General features: G+C 51.5%; 1 protein-coding gene across 4 annotated transcripts in view; it reads right to left on the reverse strand.

The window, feature by feature from the left end:
• Positions 1 to 1,576: 1,576 nt before the first annotated feature.
• LOC143395251 (CD209 antigen-like protein A) overlaps positions 1,577 to 13,428 on the reverse strand; it is a 61,528-nt gene continuing 49,676 nt past the window's right edge. The window contains exons 1-8 of one of the 4 annotated variants that reach the window (XM_076850337.2): positions 4,513 to 4,587; positions 4,284 to 4,364; positions 4,097 to 4,195; positions 3,646 to 3,708; positions 3,319 to 3,396; positions 2,949 to 3,100; positions 2,414 to 2,486; positions 1,577 to 2,021 (exon numbers count right to left, since the gene is read on the reverse strand). In XM_076850337.2, coding sequence (XP_076706452.2) covers positions 1,768 to 2,021; positions 2,414 to 2,486; positions 2,949 to 3,100; positions 3,319 to 3,396; positions 3,646 to 3,708; positions 4,097 to 4,195; positions 4,284 to 4,364; positions 4,513 to 4,552 — 840 coding nt within the window. In that variant the 5' untranslated portion in view covers positions 4,553 to 4,587 and the 3' untranslated portion in view covers positions 1,577 to 1,767. Of the gene's footprint in view, positions 2,022 to 2,373; positions 2,487 to 2,948; positions 3,101 to 3,318; positions 3,397 to 3,645; positions 3,709 to 4,096; positions 4,196 to 4,283; positions 4,389 to 4,512; positions 4,588 to 8,508; positions 8,520 to 13,428 lie in introns of those variants that run through there. The other 3 variants (XM_076850329.2, XM_076850347.2, XM_077109566.1) reach the window with 3 other exon arrangements.

Here is a 13,428-nt window from a genome sequence, read left to right on the forward strand (position 1 = left end):
GCCAACCCCATGAAAATAACCCCCAATGTATCCTATTGGTTCTGCATCTTTGACAATACTGACCGTACACTCAACTTGTGGCCCTAAGTTTCTACAAACAGGTTGGGCTTTCTGATTTGGTTGACTAGACCTTGATTGGTTTCCCACTCAGTTCCTTCCTTGGCTCCTTCCTCTGACCGAGCTGCCTCCTGTACCCTCAGGATGGCTCCACTTCTGGAGAAACTCAGCCACCAATCTAATCCCGGCTGCCGGTGCTCCTCACCTCCCAACAGCAGGAGATTGCAAAGGCTCATGAATGACAGCAGTTTTCAAGGTCAGGCAGAAGACCAAGAGTCCATGAGGGAGATGGGGGTCGGGGTGGAGGAGCATCCAGAGAGCTAGGAAGAGAAGCAGGAGGGCAGGACATCAGGGGAGTCCTGGGAGACAGGAGTTTCAAGCAGAGGGAGAGAGTAGCCACCCTGAACGTGGAGGAAGACAGAAGAGAGACCAGGGTGTGTTGGTTTCCACAGGTGATGGTAGATATCATTCTCTGTTGGCCATTCAGGAGGGTGATGGGTGGCAGGACAGCCAGGAGAAGGTGTGGGGAGCAGGTGCAGGCAGGAGTGAGGAACCCTTTTTCAGGAAGTTTGGCGACACCTAGAGGACTGAGAGAGGATTTCCCCTAAGGAGCAAAGAGCTCACCTGGGTTCCTGGAAGTGGTCAGGAATGCCAAGAGGTGAGGCTCAGCCCTCTGCCTCAGCAGGGAGTGGGCCTTTGGGGCTGTGGCCACAGCTGGCTCTGGAGCCAGTGTCCCTGCAGGGCGATGCTGTGCGGGACACACCCTCCTTGCCACCACTCTCAGGGCTGCTGGGTCGAGGGGGGCTGAGGCTGGATGTGAGGGACGTGAGCAGATCTAGCTGACAATGATGTGTCTCTCCAGACCATGGAACGTGTTGGGCAGAGGGGGAGGGGCATCCAGCTGGGCACAGGGCCCAGACACTCCTGAGGCCAGGAGGCAGGAAGTGTGTTCTCTGCCCTGTCAGTGTGTGGCTGAAGTCACCTTGGGGGTCTGGTGGTGCTGTCCAGCCTGGAAAGAACCAGGGGGCTGCACATGGCCCACCGTGGTCTGTGCTGAGAGCAAGTGAGGGGCCAGGGAGCTCCAGCCTCCAGAGCTGTAAGAGAAAAGGTCTGTGTTTTAACCCACTAGTCATATGGAGCTTGTTGGAGTAGCTGCAGGAAAACAACACACACACACACACACACACACACACACACACACATACAAACACATGCATGTACGCACACCTGCAAAGAGTGATTTTTTTAAAAATAAGTGCATATGAAGAAAACCATAAAATTTTACCAAAAGGCATTTTAAGGGACCTGAATGAGTAACTGGTACATGAACGTGCGGTGGATGGAGAGGGGACGTTGTCACAAACAAACCAATGCGGAGCAGAGGGAGGAATAAGTGAAACACACAGTAGCAGAGCACGGGGGCCCTGAGAGGGCAACGCCTAGTTAATGTCACACACATTCCACACTGTGGAGTTTGGAGGAGTGGTGAGGGGACAGAGCACGCCTTGGATGGAGCACATCGTGTGAACTTGCTTTATTTCAGTTTTTGCAGAGGCGGGGTGGGACACAGGGCTTCCCTGATGCCAGGCAAGCGCTTCCCCTTGAGCCGCACTTCAGCCCGCGTGTGACTTAGCTAAGTGGGGACACGGCGGAGGTGCCCAGGCCTTCCCTGTGGAGGGCCGGCTGCAGGAAGGGAGTCTCAGGGCTCTGTCAGGATGCAAAGGCATCGGCAGGACCAGCGGGCAGCGAAGGGACAGGGCCGGAGGACAGCCAGCGGAGCGCCCCCGACTGGCTCCATCTCCGTGGACTGGGAGCAGGGTGCTCAGGCGCCAGGGCAGCGGGCGGAGGGCCGCTCGCAGATCCAGAAGTTCTGGGCGGTACACTTGCTGTCGTTCCAGTCCTCCACGGAGAGCTCCACGCAGTCCTCGTCTCCGGCGTTGTTGGGCTCCCCCTCTTTCCAGTAGCTGCAAATCCCATCAAGAGATCCATGAGCCCAGGCCCCAGAGCCCAGCCCAGCCACCCCAGGAGCTGCTCCATGAGCCTCAGCGCAGGAAGTCCGGCTCGGGCCAGTCAGTGCCGAGGAATCCAGGGACAGGTTTTCCAAAAGGTGAGCGCCAACCCCACCTTCGTGAAAATCACCTCCAACAAAGGAAAAGTGCAGGTTCTGGGGCCCCAGTGGGGGCTGCTGGGACAAGGACCCCCCGGGGAAGGAGTGTGCACTACACCAAGTTTCTTGATTGCTTTCCACCAAACCGTGAATTAGGGGTGGGGTCCTTCCCCTGCCCACTCTGCACCATTGTCTCTGGGGAGTGTCACCTGAGCTGGAGAGGGGTATTGTCCACCCAGTACCAGGAACCTTCATTGTTGTGGTCACTGAGGCCAATCCAGGTACGCTGGCTCTTTCTGATGTCCCAGTACCTCAGGAACCTCTGTAGAGGGGGAGCATCAGCAGGAGGACCCCTTTCCCTGTCTGTCTACATTCACACTGTGCTCTGGTTCCATGGAAGTTCTTCCTGCAGTCTAGCCCAGAGCCCCTAGTCAAGTTGTAGGCACTGGAATGTATGTGCAGGCTGTGGGTGTGTATCGATATGCACACACGCGTGGAAATGTGCTGACATGTCTCAGTTCAGTGCAGGAAGGGATTGAGCTTGGTCTCAGGGGTGCTCTGAGCTTCCCTTCTGTCCATGCTCACCTCTCCTGTGCTCCCTTCTCCTTCAAGACCTCCCAAGACCATTAGGACACCTCCCCCTGGAAGCCTTCCCTGACTGCATCTCCTCCAACCCTGCCCAGCTGCCCACCAGGCCTCCAACCCTGAGGGCCAAGGAGGGTGTGGGAGGCCTCTCCTGGACCCGTTGGTAGTCCAGCCCCAGGTCAGAAGCTCAGGCAGCTACCTGCTCTGCAGCGTTGTTGACGATCACCAGGTGGGCCCCCATGTCCCGGCAGGAGGAGACGGAATTCTCCCAGGTGCCCAGGGTCCGAGAGAAGAGGTAGCAGTTTCCCTGGAATGCCTCCCAGCCCCAGGGGCAGGGTCGGCACAGGGCACCTGGGGAGGAGGAGTGTGGCTGGGACACGAGGCTGGGCTCCTGGGACTCCCTGCCCTGCCCCAGCCCTGGCCCAGGGCCCGGCCCTTATGTTCAGCTGTTCGCTCAGTCTGCAAGAGTCCCAGGAGCAAGGTCCCAGCCCTGCCCTGCCCTCCTCACACTGTAGCCAGTCCCTCCTCAGACCCCCAGCTCCCTGCTGACCCAGGCCCCCGACACCTACCCAGGGAGGTGTTGATCCAGGTCAGCTGCTGACGGACCTGCTCCAGGCCCGAGAGTACCTGCTCCTGAGAAGCAGCCCCTGCAACAAAAGGGGTTCTGTCATTCATTTCATCACCTGCTGTGTGTTTCCGAAGAGAGGGCCCCATGCAGATGTCCTCTGTGGATCTCACAGTGACCACAGGAGCCCCACTTTGCAGGCCAGAACACTGAGCCTCAGAGACTTGCCCAACATTGCCATCACACATGTGCCCCCCCACAGCAGTGGCTTGCCCATGTCACACAGCCATGAAGCCCTCTCCTGCTCAGGACCCTGACTCCAGCCCCTCACCCAAGCTGAAGTTGCTCGGAGGATCCTGGACCTTTGCCTGCGGGGATCCGGGGGTCCTGGAAACTGCAAGAGAGAAGAGCATACCCCTCCTATGAGCACCGACTGTATGCCTGTCCCTGTGCCTAAGCTGCACACAGGGGAGGATAAGCTCCATAGCCCAGATGAAGTAACAGGCTCAGAGAGGGACATTAAGCTGCCCGTAGCCACACAGGAAAGGATGTGTAGCTCTGATGTCCCAGCCCAAGTGGGTTAGGGGCAGGACAAGGATTATCCCAGAGGGAAACCCCAGGGGCTGGGGTGTAGCTCAGTAACTGAGCACCTGCCTAGCATGTGCAAGGCCAAGGGATTGGTCCCAGCATTTTCTGGGCACTGGGGCAGGGAAATGGGGGGAGCCAAAGACACATCTAAAAGGAGCCCAAGCCCAGCAGATAGAGCCCCCTCCCTGACTCACCTTGAACCAGGGTGGTCACCAAGAGCACAAAGCAGAGGCCCAAAGAGCTGAGAAGCAGCAACAGAATCCAGGGGACTCGGGTCAGCCAGCCTGCAGGACCTGCAGATGGGCAGAGCTGGGCTTGAGGGACAGCTCTCTGCTGGAGAGGACCCCCTGCCACCCCACCCCTGAACCTGCCACCCCATACCTGGAAAGCTCTTTGGGCTCTGAGTGAGCATCTCGGGGTCTTTCTCAGTGAATCTCTGGCCTCCGAATGTTGCCTTCTCCTCTGAAGGGGGCACAGCACTCTGAGCTGAGCGTGGAGGGCCAGGGCTGGAAACTCAGCCACCTCCCCCAGCCCAAGCTGGAGGCCCCGATCACCGCCCCCAACCTGAGGCTCTGCCTCCCCTGCAGCACCCAAGGAGGTCCAGCCTCACCCGGGAGGCCCAGCACCCTGGGATCATGTTCTCCTGCCATCTTCTGCTTGTGTCCACTGCCCCTCTGACCTCCCTCTGCCCTGAGGTTCTTATAGTGCCACCACCACCACCAGCTGGTCCAGCCTCCCTGACTCAGGAAAAATAGGAGCAGGGTGGAGGCACCCTCACCCCGGAAAAGTGTGGGGAGAGATGAAGCGCCTGACACAGCGAGGAGAGGGGACTCTGGGTGGGGACAGGAGCTGCCAGTGGCACTGTTTCAACCCCCATCAGTACTGGAACCTTGGGCCTCACCACAGGGCAGCCTGGGTCTCCGGGCCGGGACCTGGGTGGGTGCTTCTTCCTGGGCACAGGTGAGGGTGGAAATCTCCTGCTCCAGTGGAGGGTCCTGGCCATCTCTGGCCTTAAGATCTACAGACACTGCTTCTCAGGGGGCCCAGGACGTGGCCAGCTCCAGCTGGGGCAGGGGAGCCCTGAGGTCCAGGGCCACTGTGGGATCTGGCTTTGTGGGCCTTCCCAGGGGCCAGAGTGCTTGGGAAACTTGTCTGGCCCTCCCAGATGACAAGGTACTGTGGCACTTCCCTGGTGTTCCCTGCTGGGCTGTGCCTTGGGCCGGCTGGATGTCCACAAACCGCAGAAGACTCATCCCGGTACCTGTGATGGAGCCTGACGTGCTGGGCAGCGCTCCGGAGCGGGCTGAGCACAGGCAGAGCCGGCACAGTCCAGCCACACACGACCCGACCCCCACAACCTGATCGACAGCAGCAACGGCCCCTGATGGTCTGTTGGGCTGCCCTGACCGAGCACTCCAGCCTGGCCGGCCTATGAGCAAGCCCAAGATCAAGGTGTGAGGTTTAGTGTCCAGCGCCGGCTGGCCTCTGGTCGGCAGATGGCATCTTGTCACTGTGTCTAGGTGTGTCGCGGTGGGTCATGGTCTCCTCTTTGTTATAATTAATGCACTTCTTTGAGGTGAGAAGTGTATTTTAGGGCCGGGGTGAAGCTCAGGGGAGAGCTCCTGTCTAGGGTGCGCGTGATCCTCCGCTCAGTTCCTGGCACTGAAATCCAGACCTGCACACGCGAGGGAAGGAGGGCGGGGCGAGCCCAGCACAGAGCGTGCCTGCTGCCCTTGGCTGGACCACGCCCTCCTGTGGCAGCCGCAAAGCCCCAGAGCATCAGCCAGGAGAGCGAGGCTGGGACCATCAGGCTGGAGCAGGGCGTGGGACCTTGGCCATGTCCATGTCCCAGAGCTCCGTCCCAGCCTCGTGCTCCATGCTTGATAGCCACAGTGGACACCAGCATGCTGCTGTCCGTCTTCCTCGTGGACAGCGAGCTGGGTGATGGCCTGGGAGTCAAGGGTGTCTCTTGGGAGTCACTCGCCCAGGATATTTTGGCTGCCTCTGGAGCTATAGGGTCTTGCGCTGCGACCTTCCCCTCTTTCCTTCTTCCTTCCCTGGCTGTGGACGCCTTTCAGCGCTGCCGGGGGTCTGCAGAGCCTTTGTGCTGGCTGCAGTGTGGGGAGGGGCAGGAGTTTCCTTCTTCGCCCTGGGCGCCATCTTGGTGAAATCCTGGGGTCTCTTTGGTAAGGGTAGAATTCCACCATGAGGACTCTGTCCTTGTGACCCAATTTCCCATCAAAGGGCCCCACTTCCTCATACTATCAATTTGGTTGAGGGCCAGGATTTCAATGAATGGATTTTAGGGTGAACAATCATTCCACAAACCATGGCCTTGGCCTGGGTCTGGTCCCATCCTCTTCCTGATGGCATCTAACCTAGGGCCCTCCCCAAAGCACCTTTAAAAGGCTAGTCCTGGGCTGGGGAGGTGGCTCAAGCGGTAGTGCGCTGGCCCGGCATGCGTGCGGCCCGGGTTCGATCCTCAGCACCACATACAAACAAAGATGCTGTGTCCGCCGAGAACTAAAATAAATAAATAAATATTAAAAAAATTCTCTCTCTCTCTCTCTCTTAAAAAAATAAAAAATAAAAGGCTAGTCCTCCCAGTGCTTCCTCTTGCCTCTGCCTCGGTGCCCTCTGGTTACCTGTTGTGTGCACTCCCTGGCCGCATGGGACGAGTGACATCCTGGAATTTGTTTGGCACAGGTATGCTCCTGGTGGTCTTCAGTGGGGGCAGGGCAATAGCATTCTTTCCAATACCCCTATGGGACAGATACAGATGCTGCCCTGATTCGCAGATGAGGAAACTGAGGCACAGAGGGTCGTAACTGTCTGTGGTTACACAGCTTGCAGTGGGAGGCTGGCACTGAACCCAGGCAGGGTCCCCCTGGGTTCACGCTTCGCCATCCCACTATGCAGACCCTGAAACACGGGTAGGAGGGGAAAAGGCACTCACCAGGGCCAGAGCAGGAGTTGCCGCAGTGGGAGGGGCTCTTTTTCCCTCCACTTGAGTTACCTTCTGCTGTTCTTTCACTTTCTCCTGAAGGAGAACCATCATTTCTTTTATTCTCATTAAAAAAACCCATCATGTAACATTTACACTATTAACCATTAAAAGTGGGCCACTGAGGGCACTCAGGACCTTCGCGGAGTTGTGCAAATGTCGCCACTACCTAGTTCAGGTCATTCGCATCTCACCAATAGGAAGATGACCTCCTCCCAGGCCCCAGAACACAGAGCACTGCTCTCTGGGTCTGTGGGTCTGCCTGTTCTGGAGATTTCCGATCCATGGATCACACAGTAAGCAACCTTTTGTCTGCTCTTACTGACAGAGTAGTTTTCCACTTTATCCACACGGGCTGTGTATCAGTGATTTATTCTTCTCGGTAGCTGAAAATACCTTTGCCGGATTTAGGATTCTTGGTTGATCTTCTTCTTCTTCTTCTTCTTCTTCTTTTTTTTTTTTTTTTAGTATTTTGAATATGTCATCTCACCTCGATGTTTCTCACCTCCATGGTTTTTGAAGAGAAATCAGCTTATAAAAATAACAGTATGTCTTTAGCAATAGAATTGTATGTGGTGGTTACTATAATGGTCTTAGGGAAGGGTTTGGGGCAGGTCAGATGCTTCCCCAGAGCCTCTCTCATCCTTTTGGTTTGATGTGTCTGAATGTGACGGTCCCTCAGTTTATTCTACTTAGAGTTCTCTGAGTGTCTGGATTTGTAAACTCAATACTTACCATCACACATGCAAAGTTCTTGGTCATGACTTCTTTTCTTTTAAGTATTTTTTTGGTTGTAGATGGACAAAATACCTTTATTTTATTTTTAAAAAGGATATTTTTATTAGTTATTGATGGACCTTTATTTATTTATTTGCTTATATGTGGTGCATATATTGAACCCCGTGCCTCACACAAACCTACCACCAAGCCACAATCCCAGGACCCCTTTATTTTATTTTTATGTGGTGCTGAGGATCGAACCCAGTGCCTTCCACATGCGAGTTGAGCGCTCTACCACTGAGCCACAACCCCAGCCCTCGGTCACGACTTCTTCAAATTCTTTTCTGCACCTTCTCCTCCCTCTTTACCTTCTGACACTTCTAATGTGGGTATGTTGGCATTCTTAATGGTGTCCTAGAGTTTCTGAGACTCTTTTAAATTTTCTTTGTTCAATTTTTTTCCTGTTCCTCAGACTGGACAAGCTCAATTGATCTATCTTCAGATTCACTGAATATGTTTTCTACCTGCTCACCTCTGCTATGAGCTCATGATATGTGTATGTATTAGACTTTCAAGCTCCAGAATTTCTGTATGGTTCCTTTTTGTATTTCCTATCTCTTTATTGATAGTGTGTACTTAGTGAAATGCTGTTCTCATACTTTCCTTTAGTTTTTAGATATAATTTTCGTTAGGTTTGCGTGTGTGTGTGTGTGTGTGTGTGTGTGTGTGTGTGGTGCTAGGGAGTGAATCCAGGCCCTGCACACGCTACACATGCTAAGCAAGTGCTCCACCACGGAGCTACATACCCAAACCTCTGTTAGCTCGTTAGCTCTGTTAGTTGATTTAAAGTTAAGCCCAACATCTGTGTTCTCTCAGAGATACTTGGATAGTTGCTATATAATTTTTTCCCTGTGTTTGGGCAATGTTTGCCTGTTTCTTCGTATGTTTCATATTTTTTCCTGAAAACTGGATATTTCAAACAATAAAATATAACAATTCTATTTTTTAAACTTTGCTTTATTTATTTATTTAAATTATTTTTAGTTGTAGTTGGACACAATACCTTTATTTTATTTATTTATTTATTTTTATGTGGTGCCTACGATTGAACCCAGCGCCTTGCACATGCTAGGCGAGCGCTCTACCGCTGAGCCACAACCCCAGCCCCCCCCCCAACATAACAATTATGAAAATCACATTCTCCACCCTGTTGTTGCTGATGATTGGTACAGTTATTTGTTTAAGGACTTTTCTAATGAACTCTGTAAATATATGTTCCCCATCAGAGTCCCTGAAGTCTGTACTTGATTCCCTTAGTGATTAGCTAATGATTGGACAGAAATTTCCCTGAGTGCTGAAAGCAAAGGTCTCTCTGGCTGTTTGCTAAGGTGTGGTGTGTGCCTGTTGGAGCACACCTTTACCTCCCACTTAGGGGGCTCGCAACTCTGTCTTAGCCTTCACTTCCTGCTAGGGCAGAACCTCAAAGTGAGCCAGAGCTGAGAGTTTGGCTTTCTAAGATCTTTCTAGAGCATGCACACCAGTGATTTCTAAGATTCCCAAGAATATGTCAGAACTTTTTAAAATCTCTAAAGACATCTCATTCCTTCATTTTTCCTTTTTAAGATTTTTGGCTAGAATGAAAATGAAATCAGCATACAAAAATGATACCTGCATGCCCATGTTTAGTGTGGCACTGTCAATGTCTCCAGGGATGGGTCCTGGAGTTCCCAGAGGAGAGCGGGAACTTGACTGGGGACCAGTGGGCTTGGCATATGGGATGGAAAAGAGTTTCAGCACAGTCAGACAGAGGCACAGACAGAGGTTTGTTTAGGAAGGTTATACCATTCAAGGGAGAATGAAGGCTATCTCGAGAGTGGGGAGCAGCCCTGCCTGGAGCTGAGGGTCCAATGTTCATAGAAGGGGGCCGGACTGGAGGTCGAGGTGCATAATTTCTAACCAGTTTTCCCTGTACTTGGCATATTTACTCCATTTTCCAAGGGCATGGGCCAAGGGCTTGTTGCTCAAGATTTACAACTGTGCTTTATGCATCTCAGTGGCTTGGGAAATTTCCTTTAGATTCAATCTCTCTCTCTCTCTCTCTCTTTCTCTCTTTATCCTAAATCCTCATCTCAGCAGTATTCATGATAGCTAAGATATGGAACCAGTCTAGGTGCTCATCAACTGTTGAATGGAGAAAGAAAATGGGGTACATATAAAACAATAGAATATTATTCAGCCATAAAGAAGAACTGAATCTTGGGGGCTGGAGTTGTGGCTCAGCAGTAGAGATCTCGCCTAGCACATGGGAGGCCCTGGGTTCAAACCTCAGCACCACATAAAAATAAATAAATAAATGTATTGTGTCCATTAAAAAATAAACATTAAAAAAAAAGAAGAATCTTGTCGTTGGGGCTGGGGATGTGCCTCAATCGGTAGCGCGCTCGCCTGGCATGCGTGCGGGCCCGGGTTCGATCCTCAGCACCACATACAAACAAAGATGTTGTGTCTGCCAAAAACTAAAAAAAAAATGTTAAAAAAAAATCTCTCTCCCTCTCTCTCTCACTCTCTCTAAAAAAAAAAAAAAAAAGAATCTTGTAAAAATGGAGGGAACTGGATTTTTTTTTTTAAAAAAAATCTCTCTCCCTCTCTCACTCTCTCTAAAAAAAAAAAAAAAAAAAAAAGAATCTTGTAAAAATGGAGGGAACTGGAAGACAATAAGACAGCACATGTTCTTTCTCGTATGTGGAAGTGAAAAAAAGTTAACTTGAAAGCAGAATAGTCAGTTGATCTTTAGAGACGCGTCTGCAGGGAAAGCGGAGAGAAAGGCTGGATTTGGTCACTGCAAGCTGCCTGTGTAGGGAAGTGTCCCACAGAACTCATTGATATGTATAATTAAAATGTGTTAATAAAAGAAAAGAAGATTTCTGCTTAGGCTAGCTTTTGTAGAGGGTAAAACATTTGGGAAGCAGCCCCCGGGAGAGAGGCTTTTAGCCTGGGGCCAGTCCCAGTGAGGTCAAAGGAAGACGAACCTTCAGAGCAGGGTTTCCAGGTGAGCATGGACCGGTCCAATCCTAACTGCTCTTGGGTAGGAGTCCCTGTGGACCGCAGTTCTGCTCTCCCTCTGGTATCTAGGAAACAGACTGCTTCTTTTGTTTGTTTGAGACTGAGTCACGCCCCGTTGCCCAGGATGGCCTTGAACGCCTGGGCTTTGGGCTTAAGCCATCCTCCTGCCTCAGCTTCCCAGGTCCCTGGATCTCCCTGTGGGTCCGCTGCACCCAGCTGTGCTCTTTGTAAAGGCTTCTTCAGCTCCAGGGGATCAGAGAAGAGAATGAGGGTTAGTTAAAATTCCATGGAGATTTTGTTTGTTTGTTTGTTTTTACTAAATGCTCCTAAAACTACTGTAAGTTTTGGTTAACTTCCAGCGTTCTGAAAAATGCTGATTCTGACAAATCTTGCCATTGTTTTTCCTTCATTTGTGTAGAAAGGCAAATTTGACGCCACCATTTTGCTGACATTTCTCTTTTCCTCCTTTTTTTTTTTCTTTTTTTTAAATACACTTATTGACTAATTTGGACAGCGGAAACCTTTCATGCTGGTTTTTTTTGTGTCCTTTTGACATAGTGTTCAAAAGATACCAGAGCCTGAGCCTAAGCAACTCCATTTTAAAACTCCAGTTTGGAACCTGCAGTCTAATCCAGGCACAACTATGGAGCCCTCCAGTGTGGCCCTCAGGCACAAACAAGTCACTTCTCCCCACCCTGACAAACTCAGAGTGAAGTCTCTGGCGTGTTCCCCGATAAGAGGGAAAGGCAAGTAAGTCAGGGTGGGGCCACCAGACCAGATGCTTTAACTCAGGACGATTTTTGTCACTGAGAAATCCGGTAGCAGCTGATAGAGATTGAAAGGGTGGTCAGAAGCCCCCAAATTTAGCATAAATGATGGAGCAAATGAAGAGACATTCAGGCAGCTGACATTGGTGCACATAAGCCTGAGAGCCTGATGGGGACCCGGACTGACATCCCACTCTGCTCCTCTGCCCGATCCTCTGTGTTGCTCTCACGGCTCTCAAACTCTACAGCAGCCTCTTGACTCTGGTAAGAATAAGACTTCTCCCTATGACCACTTCCTCCGCCTGCCCTCAGCCCCACCCCAGGAGAAGCCTGCCTTGGTTCCTGATCTGAATACCATGGTCTGAGGGTATGTGCATCTGCTGGACTCAGAGCCTAAGGCTTGAGACTTTTGACGTGAAACTCGAGCTTGGCATGCAGAGGGAATGTCTGCAGTGCTTAGAATTAATCTAGAATTATTTGCTGTGAATTGTCTATGGCGGTGCCTAGCATTGAGGATGGTCATTTTCTTGATTAAGAACCTATAGAGTGAAATTGTGTTGAGTGATTTGAGTGAATAAAGCATTGAAAAGGGCAGAAGCGTGAGGAGATTCTTTATCTCTCCCTCTCGACGGCGTAAGTCGCAGCTTTAGCCCATCGCGACACACATCCCTATCAGTTTTTTTTGTTGACAAGTTTTTCTTGCTCTCTGGACCTGGGTGTCAGGTGTACTGATGGTTAGTGGGGCTTTGCAGTTTCCAGGCATTCAGGTGGACAAATGGGAGCACACACACATCCATACACACTCTCTTATACACATAGGAACAAGAGGTATACACACACATGATAACCACATACACATCCACACACACATGTGCAAACACACACACACATAAACAGACACATAGGTATATACATACACACGTATCCACACACATATGTATACAATATACGCATATCAATACATACATGTGTACTTGCTTACACGTACATTTACACAGTTTATACCCATACACACACACACACACACACACAATCAGCACACATGCCCGTACCCATACAGACACACATATGCACACTTCTGTATCTACCCATTTCAAAAATCAAAAATGTCCAACTCAGTACCACAGGGCTCAGTCTAGTTTTTCTGCCTTTTATATTTGTAACGCCTTCCTCTGACAGTGACAATCCTGGCTGCCACTTTTCTTAACACGTGTATGAATTTCATCCACCCGGCTGGCCAGGACCAGCTCCCTTTCCCTCTGTCCCCACCTGTGGGTGCCTTTCTCACCTGCTCAGAGCTGCACCTCACACCAGGCGGACAGACCTGGTTCTGTGGTCCTCGTTTGCTTACCCGGGCTCCGACATCCTGGGCAGGGCACCCCTCCGTGCCGACGACGCTCTCCTCTCAACACCTGCCCTGTCACCCCCAAACTGGTTGGTTCAGTCTGTCCCTGTCAGTCTCTGTGCAAACCCACCCATACTGACAGCCACGTCTGCCTGCCCCCACCCCGACCCTGGGTGGGACAGCTCGTCACCTGCAGTCAGGTGTGGATGGGGACATTTTATCTCTGCAACTCAGCCCCGAGACGGGCTTGCCTTCCTCGCGCTTTCCCGTAAGTTCACGTGATGTCCCTGCACACTGAAGGGGCTCAGTATAGTTGGAGGCGAGTCAAGGTGTAAAGCTCAGGTTAGGGGAACTAGCATTTCCATCTCCTCAAACCTTTATCATTTCCCTGTGTTGGGAGCCTTTCAGACTCTCTGGTTATTTTAGAACGTACCCTGGATGGTGGAGACTACGGTCACGCTGCTGTGCTCTACAGAACACCAGGACATCCTCCTGCCCAGCAGCATCTTGGTACCTGGGTGTTTTTTTGTTGATCTACCCTTCCTAGTCTCTAATGTCCACTCTTTTCTTCTATGAGTCCAATGTTTTAGTTTACACAAATGAGTGAGAGCATATAGAATTTGTCTT

The sequence above is a fragment of the Callospermophilus lateralis genome, chromosome 1 (assembly GCF_048772815.1).
Source record: "Callospermophilus lateralis isolate mCalLat2 chromosome 1, mCalLat2.hap1, whole genome shotgun sequence".
Lineage (NCBI taxonomy): Eukaryota > Metazoa > Chordata > Mammalia > Rodentia > Sciuridae > Callospermophilus > Callospermophilus lateralis.